The 14,248-nt window shown below is 38.0% G+C and overlaps 1 protein-coding gene across 1 annotated transcript in view; it reads right to left on the bottom strand.

The window, feature by feature from the left end:
- CEP128 (centrosomal protein 128kDa) overlaps positions 1–13,564 on the bottom strand; it is a gene marked incomplete at both ends in the record, with an annotated part of 24,139 nt that extends 10,575 nt beyond the window's left edge. Inside the window, 6 exons of the mRNA XM_010136232.1 lie at positions 2–454; positions 4,349–4,699; positions 9,915–10,075; positions 11,284–11,416; positions 11,872–11,946; positions 13,478–13,564. Of these exons, the coding sequence (XP_010134534.1) occupies positions 2–454; positions 4,349–4,699; positions 9,915–10,075; positions 11,284–11,416; positions 11,872–11,946; positions 13,478–13,564 (1,260 nt within the window). The remainder of the gene's footprint in view (position 1; positions 455–4,348; positions 4,700–9,914; positions 10,076–11,283; positions 11,417–11,871; positions 11,947–13,477) is intronic.
- Between the last annotated feature and the right edge of the window lie 684 nt (positions 13,565–14,248).

Below are 14,248 nucleotides of genomic sequence, written 5' to 3'. Positions count from 1 at the left end.
GCTGGTTCTGGAGATCTGAGATGCTCTTACGCAATTCCTTTTTGACTTTCTCCTCTTCTGCTATTCTGTTTGTCAGTTCCACACGTACAGAGCTTAAGTTTTTTACATCTGCTTGCATTTCTAAGAGTCTTTCTTGGTCTTTTTCATGGATCAAGTTACTAGTTGCAAGTTCTGTCTTCAAGTGGTCCTTCTCAGCTTGCAGTTGATTTTGTAGAAAGACTTGCTTTTTCAACTCATTCTCCAATTTATTTACATTCCCTTGTAATTCTTTGATCTCTTCTTCAAGAGATACCTGGTGAGACTTGATTTCATTCAGTTTTGCCTCTTTGCAGTGGAGGAGTTCTTCCTGCTGTGCTTTCTTTGTAAGTACATCATTCAGCTCTTTCCGAAGACTTTCTATTTGGTGTATAGCAGAGAGAAGTTGACTTCTGAGATCATCCTTTTCTTTGAGGGCCTAGGAAAGAAGAAAAAGAAATCCAGTGTAACCTAAAGTGATTAAATAAAACTGTTGGAATGATGAACTTAGACATTCCTCTTTTCTAAGGAACATTTAGCACACTTCATTCTGTGATAATACAAAATTTTTGCTTGTTATGAACTCAGTTGAGGTGTATTCAGTGCTTCTTTAAATTTAGACAGTGAAATTTGTATTGCCCTTTAATGACCTAGCCTTCTAAGCAGAGATAGTTTTGGTAAATCCCCTGATTTTCTCATCCTGTTTGCAAACTGAGATGGATTTTTTTGCTGGTTCCTCCAAATAGCAAGATGGAAGAAATGAGGTAACATGGTAATGCAGCAGGATACAGGGCGGACTAATGGTCACACACACCTTACCTAAGAGTAAGTCCATTTCATAGGCTGACTTGTTTTTTTTACTTTCTAAAATATTACATATTAAGTATGTCAAATTATTTTTGAAACAATAGCAGTTAAAAGCCTAGTTCACTCATGCATCAAAGCCAAAAAATAAAGACTTGATCTTCAAAATAAAAATCAGGCACATTTAATCAAAAATTCCACTGTTTTCATAAGGAGCTTAAGGGTTGGGGTTATTTTCAACATGGATATATTTCAGGTAAAAAAAAAAAATCATAGAAAAATGTACTACTTGACAGGAAAGGTTTATAACAAAGGTACATGTTTGTTACTAAACAATACCTTTCATTAAACTCATGTTACATATGCCATTCCTGATTCTTACTTATCTCAAGTTACAATTTTTTTAACATTGTTTAAAATAAGAAGGAATTTACAGTACAACTATCATAAGCCACACACAACTTCTATTACATGAAAAAAAAAGAATGCTAAGAGGACGAGATTTTCCTGATGTATCACAAACTAGTGGATTCTTTAAACTGCCTTAAGTTTCACACTGAATTTCACTGGCTGTTTCCACCAGTTGCACATTTCTTGCACATACCAGTACAGACAAAATGTTAGAGATTCCACTGCCAACCAACACCAAGGATAAACATAGGCAAGACTTTAACCAAATTATCCCCATACCCCTCAAAGAATGAAACCTAACCAAGCTTTCTATAGCCCACCCATTGCTTGCAAATATTTGGAACTTCTCATAAAATTACCAGCTATGAATGCCCTCAGTTTTGAAAATTTGCCATCAAACTTTTGAAGTCGTCTAACAGAAAGCAAAGACAAACGACTGCCATTTCTCCTTTTTCTTTATTATTTATTTTTATAGAGTTTTGTCTCAGATATTAATTGTCTATATATGTCTTAGCTTAACATAAACAGGGTTCGTTTGTCTTCAATGGATGCATCTAACAGCCAGTGGTCTAGTCCTCCCGTGTATGTTAGCTCATCTGCTGGCCCATCTGCCACAACTGCTGCCATCGCTTTGTTCCATGGCCCAGCTGCTGCCACGCGCTCCTGCGGCCGCACTGCCCTGCTGCTCCATGTGGTCCAGCTGCCCAACTGCTGCCATCGCTTCACTGGCCCTCTCCTGGCCCGGCCACACCACATGCTGCTGCCACTGCTGCAGGTTCTGCCAGCTCTGCCACTGCTGCTGCCGCCTGAACAGCCTGGTAGCTTCTGTTGCTGGTTTGTTGTTTGGTTTTGGTTTCTTTTTTTTCCCTTAACCACGGTTCGGGTGTGCACACACCCTCCCCAGCCACTCTCCTGTGCACCGGTTCTGATCCTATGTGAACTCATTAAGATTTTGTTTTCTATATAGAGTATCTTTCTGCTTTTATTAAAACTGTTTTGGTTTGCTAATTTAACCGAGGCCTCACAACATTTTCTTCTTATCTCTTAAGCCTTTCTCTTGGGAAAGGGAGGGGGGCTAATTAGAGAGAGAGTCTCTCCTGTGACTGGCCAGCCTTGACCAACTGGTGGCACAATATTACAAAGCCGGTTAAATCATGTACATCTGGTTCCTTGAAGCTTATCACAAATGCTGCAACTAGATTGATTATGTCCTCATATGAAAACTGTCTACAGCCTTGTATTGAGAACAGGAAATATTGTTTGGGCTTTGGGTTTTTTTTTTCCTTACACAATGAAACAGTTTATTTGCTGTTACATACTCTCCAATAAAGAGATTTTCTTCAGGAGCGACACTCACCCCAAACTTGTTGGCAAGATGATGATCATTTTACAAATAAGAATGAATACTGACAGCATTCCTTAATCGAACCTTCCACCAAAGAGCCTGTATTTACCACTTTTATGCATTTGTCACAGAAAAAGAGGTAAAATTCATGTCGAGGAGTCTTACGTAACAAAGAAAATTTCAACATGGACAGCACTCTCAATTGTTATTACAAAGACCTGTCCAGGTTTTGATCATGCTCATAAATTTATATACCAGTTTCAGAACAGGTTACTGGATCAGGAACAACACAGGAAGAATACAGACATCCCATATTTCACACCATAAACTCCTGGAAAGTTACAATCTTTGGGCAGAACAAAATAGAGGATGGTGTGGAGCCATCCCAAGTCCATCAGTTTTAATAACCTCAATTGACTGCACGTCACTAGAAAAAAAGTTAAAAGAGGGGAGGGAAGCTTGATAAAAACAAAACTGACAGACTGCACCAGCAGAGCAGGTAAGCTAAGAAAAAAAGCTCACAGCATGAAGCTCAGCACTATACCAGCCACAACAGGAGCAGGTCCCTTTTCACCCAGCTGACGGAAAATACAAAGACCCAGACTCACTACAAACAGAATGATGGTTTCTACTAGTATTCCAAGATGGGATGATTAGCACTGACATGAATGTTTGTCCTTAAAGCAGTGTCAGGATGAGAAAATGTCAAGAAATTCTCTTAAGGAAAAAAAAAATCCCCAAAGTATCACCTGATAGTTTTTCCTGAAGAACTGTATAAGAGGAGGATGAAAGGAACAAGTGGGTTGCCACACTAAACAACAACAAATTAAAAGCCCAGAAATCTTACGTGATCAGTTTTCAAACTGATTTTTTCCCCACATAAAACATCTTGAAAAAATATAAGGAACAGGCTGAAAAAAACATACATGAAAAGCATTAAAAAACCCAGAGAAATTACAAACATTTAAGGAATACAGACACTCTATTCAGATGAACGGAAAAAAATAGGAACTGCATGGTAGGTTTAGCAGCATGGCCACCCCAAATGCAAGAGTGCACTTTTTGATAAAATCTGCAGATTTTGCTAAAATTTCTGTACGTTCTTAAAAAGTATCTACTATTCAGCCTCCAAACATCAAATCCAAACTGAGTTGCACTCCTTACTATATTTCAGAACCCATAGTCTTTATTGGCAATAAAAGGCATCACTACTAAACCCAGAGCCTGAGAAAAGCTTCCATACAATATGGAATTAAAGCCACACGAGATGTGCCAAAGTCCGTATAGCATTATGGTCTGCTAGCAATCTGACATAGACGGTCACAGTAAACACCTACTTTCAAAGATGTGATCACTGTTCACTATACGAGATAACGGGCAACTTGAACATGAATTATTACTTGATTAAAAATTTTTAACAAAAAATAACACCACCACTATTTTCTTAAAAATTAACTACAAATAAGCAGTTATGTTAACTATTAACTGAAAAGATAAAGTAAAAGCAACAGTCATAGAGAAACTTCCTTCTTTACAAGAAGAAAACTTTGATTAAGTGGAGGGTCTGGAATAAATACTGGATAAAAAAGAATATGCAGAACTTCGTAACAGCTAAAAAAAATATTGCCACCTATTAACTGTTTTGTAGTTCACCACAAAGTTTGGTCCAGAATTTAAAGGCAGAAGGTGGTTCAAGTCACAGTTTGCATAAACTCCTTATTTTCATTTCTAAAACAAATAGAAAGGGTACAAAACCATGCCAGCCAATCTTACCTGACTGTTCTTGTCCATCAGTTGGTTGATAGTTTCTTTTTGGTTTTCCACCTCACGATCCAGTTTCTTACATTTCAGCTTCCATTGGCGGATGGTTTCCTGGGCTCTCACCTTTAAATCTTCTCTTTTTTTCTCATTCTCCACCCTGAGTGCCTCTGAATGCTTGAACTCAGCAAGGTACTGTTCTGCTTCCTTGGTACTCTCTTCAACCTGTTGAGCTAACTCCGCACACTGGAGTTCCGTTTGTCTACGTTCATTCTCACAAGTCTTGCAGCAACTCTCTATCTCCTTTAGCTGGTCCAGCATTTTTTCCTGCTGCTTCTCCCTGTTCTCCAGGTCGGATGTTAACACCTGGAATCACCATAGCAAACTATGAAAATTCCAACTCTAGAGATGGACAATATGAAACCTTATCAAACAGCATACAGCGATGTGAAAACACATTTCTATCTAAAATATGAATAGCAGGATAGAATACAAGTTCAGCGCAGGCTAAAACTCAGATAGGGGCTGGGTCAGACACTGCGAGGATTTCTTCTGGTACTATAATCAAGTGTTGTACAACAGGGTGGGTTGTGATTTTTTTTTGGGGGGGGGGTTGTTTGGAAGGTTGGGGGTGCATTGAGGGTGAAATACTGTGTTACCTATGGGAAATGAGTTGCCCCTCATTAGGATGCCATACCATACAGAAGATAAATGAAGTGCCATTAAAAGAAAAATAAATTAAAACCATAACACAGCAATCATAAGTTTGTTCTCAGCCTCCAGAGTCTTGGATTTAAAAGAACTGGCCAAAGAGAAACTTCAGTCCTTACCACACGCTAGACCTTAATCCACTTCTCGGGTCTGTTTAGATTTACAATGCCCAGAGCCCTGTTAACCCTAGAGGAGTTTGAATCACCACAGACCTCTGTCTCCGTCTTTGTTTTGGGAACATGCTTAAAGTTTTCAGCAGCCTCATGTCCAATGGAATGTGTCTGAAGATAGCCTCTTCGGTTCTGTGTAACTGAAGTCCGGACAACAAGCTCAATGTCACAACCCTGTGAGTGCACATATTGACAGGGGTTCCACCAGATACGGCTGTCTCTGAGCCTTGCACGCTGCCCTTTTACTACAGCAGGAGAATTTGGTAGAGTGATGCTTGCTTTACACCTTGCAGAATACGTCCTAATTTTCACATCGCTGTCTTGGAATTACCCTTCTATGTAATTCAGAATGAAAATACTTCAAGCATTTCTATGAGACAGGAATACAGAGATGTGGGATTATTGCTGTTGTTGGTTTGGTTTTTTGTTGTGATTTGGGTTTTTTTTTTTAATTATTCATCTAATTTTCTCATCTTGATTGTCACTGTAGTAAACATGAGCAAGACAATCTAAGGGAAAGGACAAGCAACGTCAGGAAGCTGCACTTACTAGAAAAAAATATTCTCATCCCTTGGACATCTGAGTTTCTCTTCCAAGTAGCAAATTACTAAGCACCCACGATTCAAAAAAAAAAAAAAAAAAAGTATGCAGATGAGAAATGCTGCCTTTACAGGTCGAGTCCCCAGAATCCAAGGAGCATCTAGTGTCTTTGGGGGCTGAAGGTCAGTCACCCAGAGAACTCAGTGAGCTGCTCTGGATGCAATAGAAGCATGACAATATTCTGTGACATACATTGCAACAGTATGGAGGTTCTCCGGAGAGAAGAAAGCCAAGATACTCGGACCGGTTCATTGTTAAAATGTATTGTGTATAGATATGCACAGCATTTGATAGCAGATTCGCATTGCGGTTAACACAGAAAAGCATCACTGTGGTACGTTGTCTCTTCTCAGTCCTTACACATGACAATTCGGTGTCTCAATTTTCTAATGTTACTAATTTTGTTGCTGCATTTTCATAGTTCCACTGCTAACAGAACCAAGGGGAAGGTATTAAAAAATGCATGTCAACTCATTTGCCTCCCACATAATATTAAATACTCTCCCTCCTGCCTTTAATATCTGAAGCTTTTTATTAAAGAGAATTGTTTGTGGAACACTTCAAAAATGTCATTAACTATTAAATCCCGCAGGACACCATATTAATGCTCTAGAGATGTGAATGAAAGCGTTATTTCCAGAACTGATACGAGTCTCTATCAGCCCTTAGACTGCACCAACACCAGAGACATTTCAATTGACAGGCTCTGACTAGAGACGACACAGAACAGAGGTGATTAACAAACTCAGAAACAGATGTCACATTTGCTCCAACTTATCTATCTGAAGGGTAAACTAACCACCACCAAACAGGCACTAAACATGCAACTGCTACCGTTCCAGGAACTCACGTAGTTTGGGCTTCTAGTCCCCAGCTTGGCTACACATGGCATACTTTAGACCTGGATTTTCAAAACCTAATTTAAGAATAAAAATCACCACTAACTACAAAACAAAATTCCTTCTAAGTACAGAAAACACAACACATAGTGTATGAAGTACAACATTCCTTACGACTTTGATGAACATTTAAAATGCAGCTGAGGATTGCTCCTTTGCTAGAAAGCCTACCACAGTGCTACAAGAACTAAAGCCTTCTCTCAGGCGTGTGCAAACACTCTACACTGACAAGACTACAGAAAGCCACATTCCTCCCCACCACACTAATTACATCAGTCACCTAAAGTGGGTCTGTGTGTGTTTTTCTCTCCCCGCTCCTTTTTCTGCCCCATAACTCCGCAGTGCAGTCACCCGCCTCTAACGCTACGTAACCATACTGCGTGTCACTGATACGGATCTCAACAACGCTCTCCAAATCACGCACCTCATTATTTCTACTAATGTTTCCTGAATGCGGACCTCAAATACGAAATTATTAATCACAACCTGATCTGCATCTCTTGCCAATCATACTGTATCTGAATATCAAGAACCACTAAGCCAGAAGGTTTAGGATTTTCACGCAAGCATAAATTCTGTGAACTGAATACTCAAAGGTGCATACGTTCAATCAGTCAAGAAGTGTAGGCACTCAGGAAAAGGTACACTGCAGGTTCTTAAAGTGATGCCTTCTCCCTATTCTTCCAAAGTTGGAACTGCTACTCATTCTGACAGGTCATGGTTTATGTGAATAGAAGATACAGCTGAAACATCTTTCCAGGGTTTCTTCCAGGTTGACACGTGATTTTAGACAGAAACTTTACCAAAGGGAATAGCAGCTGTACATTCTAAAGCTATCTGGAGCACCATTTCAGCATTTGAGCTCCACTGCCATGGCAATACAGCCTGGTCTGCAATGGCATTGATTTCTCTTATGCTGTAAGAATAGCTCTTTGAAGTTATAAACGTGTCACTCATTGCCAGTCAGAGATCTTCGTTTGGCTCATACAATGAAAATAGTTTGATAACAGTTTCATCTGTAGAGGATGGAAAAGCCATAAAATCAATTTTAACGAGGAGAAGATCTTCATCAATCTTCACAAGACAAAGACTTGTATTACTGCAGGATTGCAATCTTAAATAAACAAATCAATAACTTGCCCTCAGAAAACTTGAAATAGTTTAACAAACTGACTGTCTGCTGTTACACTCTACTTAATGGACAATACCGTAAGACTACTTTGACCTAACGGGAATGAGAAGTCATGGTAAAGCGAACACTTTCACAAGTCTAAAAATAACAAGGGTATTGCATCTTTCTAAGTTGTGTACTTCGTTTATTTCTTAGCTGTAACAGTCACATAATAGGTGGACAAAATAGCCCCATATCTACACAGTTCCATTCAGAAAAATACATTTGAGATAGTTGCATACATTTGCAAGATGTTGCAGAAGCATCCTCAGGTAAACTGCCACAAACGATACAAAAATTTTCTCTATTACATCTAAGACTGAACCTCACTTCTAAACAGGAGGTTAGGAATGTGATTATAATCTTTGTCATCCTCTCCATTTTCCATCATATTGTGAGAATTCATGGCAACCGTCAGGGACTATCTGATAGGACCAGCTGTTAGAACAGGCTTCAGAAAATGTTTTGTTAATACCTAATTTTAGAAATTCACATCCTTGCACTCCTTGATGTCTCATTAAAAGAAAAAACACACTTGCTATTTTCCTGTTACTGCCGGTGTAGGAAAATGGCAGTGGGAAGCAGATAAGAAGTACAAAGTATTTTCTGTTGAGATAAACGGAGAAGTCAAAGATTTCTAACTCGGAGCAATGACAATGATGCCAGCTGAGCACTCTTCCATCACTGTTCTCACAGAGCAGGACAGGACATCAGCATTAGAACATCATTCTGATGCTCAAGAAAGTACGTTCCGCAAGCAAAAGCTTAAAAAATTTGGGTTTCTATGAGGTTTTATTACATTAACTCCTGCCACAAGAAACTGGCATTTCTCAGGCCCAACAAAACAAGTTTCGGCCAATAGGTTTTGGTTCTTCTGGACCTGTACTGGCCAGCTAGAATACAAATGCTCATGGGAATCAGGAAATGAGTTCTGCTTGCCTTACCCTCTATAGAAACACTCCAGGTCTTTTTAAACCTCTTCAACGACCATTTAAGAACTTATTTTGAGACTTCAATTTTTTGACGAGGGAAAAGAGCAGCAGAAGGAAACTGAACAGTATAGACCTGTCAATCTAGGAAAAGACAAAAAAAAATCCCCACTTTTGAATTTCCAAAGTGATACAACCCCATTTCAAAGAAAAGGATCTCCATCAGAAAAATAAACACAAAATACAACCCCCCGGCTTACTGAATACCCCAAGACAAGTACAACAAATAGTAAGTACTTGACTAAAAGAAACAGTAAGAACTTGACTCCTGAAATCCCAAGCAGGGTTCTGAAAATACACTTGTTTCTTCTGACAGTCACAAAAGATAGCAGAGCACAGTTGCTGTTTAGGGATCTTACTACCAATGACAAACCTAGAGGAAATCAAAACATACAGAAATCCCCTGTCTGAAATAAAAAGGTCGACACCTTATGTCTCATTTTGTGTTCAAGGTAGAAGTCTTCTGACTAAAATTCCAGTGTCAGAGACTGCTGTTATCCTTTCCACAGCGAACTGCTTGAAAGAGTATGTGCTTACCATAAAGAGGAATACTAACACTTAATAATAAAATAATTACTATTACATTGCATCTATTTGCTAAAACAAGGGCAGTTACGATCTATTTTGGTTACTCTACTGCACTACCCTCATAGAACAAAGTATCCCAGTTTGTTTAAAGTTAAACTTTAGTTCTGCAGCATGACAGAATAGGAAATTAGGAAGGAAATGCTAACTTACAAAAGTAATTCCAGAAACCGTTATTAATCTAAGGTGATCTGATTTTATCAGCAGTTTTCTTTGCACATGGGAAAGAGAAGTAGTCCAAGCCAACGGACTTTTTTGGTTTATTAACCTCTGCAAACTTGGATTATCTTTCAAAATTATTTACAGGATAAACTAAGAAGAACATGACAGTTACTCTAAGTTTTAAAGGTTACTCCCTAATCGGGCACATCACTTACCTTAAACATACAGGAGATTATTTTTTAAAAAAAACCAAACCAAACAACAAAAAAACCCCACAATGAAAAACCAACTTACCTGTATGCGCATTACAAGCTGTGCTTTCTCCTTGTCCTTACGCTCTACGCATCTCTTTAGTTCTTCTACCTCCGACATTACAGCATTATGATTCAGCTTTGATTTAAGCTCCAAAATATGTTTCTCCAGTTCTTGCTTCTCTCTCTCATATCTTTCAGCTACTATAAAAGAGTGAGAACAGAACATCAGGCCCAGTGGGAACACTGACTTGGGGGAAATATTTTTTTTCCTCAGTTCTCTTTTGGCAATTTTCTTCTCTCCTTGAGACTATTCTACAATTGATTTTGGTCAAAGCAGCTGTGAAAAATGGCTGTACCGATACCATAACCTTTTACTGAATGAGAAAGTATTTCTGTTTATCCAGGCATTTTACAGGTGTTTTATCCCTCCTCCCCCCCAAAAAAACCCAAAACAAAACAAAACCGAACCCCAAGCAAACAAAAAAACCCAATAAAATAAAACAGGACAGAAGAAACAACAGCGAAATTCTGGTCTTCTGGTGTAAATGAAACTTCGAGGCCAGGATTATGTGTGAATCCTACAGCTACAATAGAATTCAAAGGTCTTTAGTCAGAGACAACTACTAGAGGCAAGGAAAATCTCTGTATTCTTCCCATGCGTCTTTGAAGAAACAGAAATAACACTGAAAGGAGAAACACAACTGCACAAATTATATAAATATTTGTCTATACCTTAATAGCCCTAGTACATGTTTTTATTTTCTTCATATTTTCACAACAGTTTTGATTTATAATTTTAAAGCAAATGAAAAAAATGCTTTCACTAACATGAAAGGGAGATGGTTTAAAATAAATTCAAATTTTAAGCAGATACATCAACATGACTGGAGAAAAACAAAGTGACTATTTTGTGTTGCACCAGGGCTCTGTATGAGATTTGTAAACAGGGAGTCAAAGTCTTATTTTAAAAACCAAGATACTTCAGCAGCTGAAGTACGAAAAAATAAAAATAAGTCATTAAACAAACCAGTTAAACATCCACAAAGACACTGGACTTGGAGTCACTATTCCTCTATTACCTTGAGTAATACATTTCTGAGTTAATAAGGAGAAAGATACAGACTTTCTCTAATGCCTTTTGACTACGTTTGAAAAGTTTAAATACAGATAGATAACTAATAACGTAGCAAAGACCTTGCTAAGGTGGTGATTTAATATGCAATTACCCCTTGAAAATGTTTTTTTTTCTCCTAAATATCACTGTTATGTCTCTTCTTAACTTAAAGCTGAGGAGTTAAGTGGCTGGTTTTGTTGAAACCGTAGAATTAGACTGAAACTCAAGACAGAATCAATGTACAGGCTAAACTAACTAATTTGAAGGCCTCTCATGCAAAAGATGAGACTTGTACCTGTTCTAATTCTCCTGTCATCATCTTGTACGTCCTGGCAGCTCTGGTGGCGTATAGCAACACGAGAAATTTGATGTTGCAACTCTGCACGGTCGTCTTCTGCTCTCAACAGTTGGGAACGGAGATCCTCAATCTAAAATGCACGTACAAATATCAAGTCTTTAATGAAAAACAGAACGAAAGAGTAAATAACATAATATATTAAACACTACAAAAAACAAAAAAAGATTATACACAAGTAATATTTATATATCAAGAGTACTGCAGATAGTAAACACAGCCAAATTAATTCCTAGTTACAGGCCACAAAACGGTTCCTCTGAAAAAAAGGAAGAATTAGAAACGTTTAGGAGAAAGGACATTTTTCTAAAGCTATAATCCAGGTTCCTGCAACTTCTACATTTAATCATATGTGCATCGATAGGTATTGTTTAGAGCTCACTTTAGACAGTTTTTCAGGTGTTCGGTTTTTGTACATATTTTTATCACATGTCAGTATACAACACAGGAAATATCTCTAGGTCACTGGTTTCTCTGCCACAGGCTAACAGAAAAACGTGAGGATTTTCGTCACACCAAAGCACTCACCTGATGCAAAAGAGCTTCTCTACTGCCTTCTGATGCATCCAGCTTTTTCCGGGACTGCTCCAATTCCTGCTCAAGCTTCATAACGCCAAGATGATGAAGAAAGAAAAGCAACGTATGCATCATAGTACAAAAGTGGAGTTCAACTGTTTAATGCTGGCACAAATTTAGTGATATAAGCACCTATTTAAAATGAGGTGCAACATACACAGCATTCTTAAGTGACCAAAACAAATATTTAAAACAAACTTTCATTTGTACTAAATCCCTGCTATATTTATTTAAAATACATAAAGACAATTAAACTTACAACCTATAGTTTTTCGACAATATTCTAGATCACATGAAGATACAAAGTTTTATATGTAACCCAAAACAAAGAGGCAGAAACTCAAATTTTTACTGGGTTAGAAGTAAGATAAAGGAAGATGAACTCGCCTTAAAAGTTTCAGAAGCACTGTCCCTAGATTTGAACCACACTTTCAAACTCAAAATTAACAATAACTTTACATTTGAAGTCAACTTCGTTATCTAGTTGATTCAGAAAAGGAGCTAAAGATGACATGCATTGGAATAACCAGTAATTGGTAAATCTGTGTTTTAATGCATTGTGCAAGAAGATGTGTTTGAATTATTCTGTAAACAAGATGACTGGAAAAAATTAAAGGGCCCAGAATTTCATACAATTAGAGGTTTTCCTAAAAATTTAATATTAAAGGAATTTTATGATAGTTAATCTGAAATAGACAGCAAACTAATTACCATTTAGGAAAAAAAAGGGGGGGGAGTGGGAAACGGAAGCTACAAAATATTTTCTGAATTCTACCATAGAGAGTTGAAAGGTCACAAAGATCTACATGGAAATAAATACAGGTTTTGACAGCATAAATGGTTACTGCAGAGGTATTAGCAATCCCAAAGAGGATGTTGAAAGGCTGGCAAATGGGCAAAGCAAACAGGACCAGCATTATTAGAATGGAAAGAGTAACATAACAAAAAACTGCAGGGATGTTTTAGCATTACGGGATAAAACCTCAAAGGTATTGACAAAAAGGCTAAACTCAATGTAAAAGGAAAAAAGCTAGAAAAAGTGTAATATGGCCCGAGCATCCTGACAGAGCAGAAATGAAAGAGATCTTGTTTTCTATGAACAGGAAGAGAGGAACGTGGCAACAGACAGTTCAGTAGGAGTTACTACCAATAACCGCGTAACAAAACCAACTAGCACACAGCAGTTGCAGGGATGAACAGAAACTGCATCTCTGAGCCGCTGCAAATAAGGAACAGCAGACTGCGTATAAATTCAGAAACAAAGCAGAGGAAGAAATCAAGGATAATCCCCAAGTTATAAGCTTCTCCGCCTGGCCGGATGGAAGAGGCGTCCTAAGTAACGCACTACAACTACAGAGCTTCGCATACAGCTATACTGAACTTCTGTCTTTCCCTCACAGCTCTTCTGATGAAAAAAAAAAACCTCAAACCTTCCTATCTTAGAAAGTAAAGAAAGTTTTATCTTGTTAGTTTATCTGTAAAAGGAAGCATATTCTTTAACATATGACGCTACACACCTATTCAAAACCAAACAAGAAAGGAGAAAATTAAATCTTACTTGGTTCTTTTCCCTTTCATATTTCACAAGTTTATTTTTCATGAGTTCTTCTGTTTCATCCGCTTTAGCACCTTGTTTCCTTAAAGCCTTTAGAAGGGAAAAATACACTGTGAACTTCGCTTTAAAAGGTACAGAACTCTTCGGTGTAAGTCTGTTAAAATGAATCTGCTGATATATTTGAGAAAGAAGATCTAGACAAATTCTTTCTGCCTAAGTCTACTATTTCCACGTGGAGTCAATGTATATTTTTATGGAAAAATAAATATAAGTCCATGCACAAAACAGGGCCAGATACAAAGTCAAAACTAGCACGAACATCCTCCCAATGTAGAGAGCTCCAGAACACTCAAGGCTGACCACAAACCCTTTGAGATGAAAGTCTAAGAGGCTCAAGAGATCCCATGCAGACAAGCTGTGAACATAACAGCAAAAGAATATATTCTCTAGCCGACAATACACAGGATGCAAAATACAGTGCATTCTAGTAAGGGCAACGCTACCATAAGGCCGAGTCAGAGGCCAAAAAAAGGAAAAAGTCACTTTAATCTGAATCTGGACCAGACGCTCTGAACCACAGTGTTGAGACAGAATCAGCTGAAACTTTCCTGATCAAAAGTTACTGGCATTGATGTGCTCTACTTGGAAAACAAAGTAAAATAAAATAAATCCATGAGGACTTTTCCTGTCCCCTCCCCCCAAACTGAAGTGACACTGACATACATCTTCTAAAGCATCTAACGGAACTAAAATTGCCTTGAAGATCAATTTCCA

This window comes from Buceros rhinoceros, unplaced genomic scaffold (genome assembly GCF_000710305.1).
Source record: "Buceros rhinoceros silvestris isolate BGI_N320 unplaced genomic scaffold, ASM71030v1 scaffold5680, whole genome shotgun sequence".
Taxonomy (NCBI): domain Eukaryota; kingdom Metazoa; phylum Chordata; class Aves; order Bucerotiformes; family Bucerotidae; genus Buceros; species Buceros rhinoceros.
Note: the sequence above shows the minus strand (reverse complement) of the source record. Positions and strands in the feature narration are given on the sequence as shown.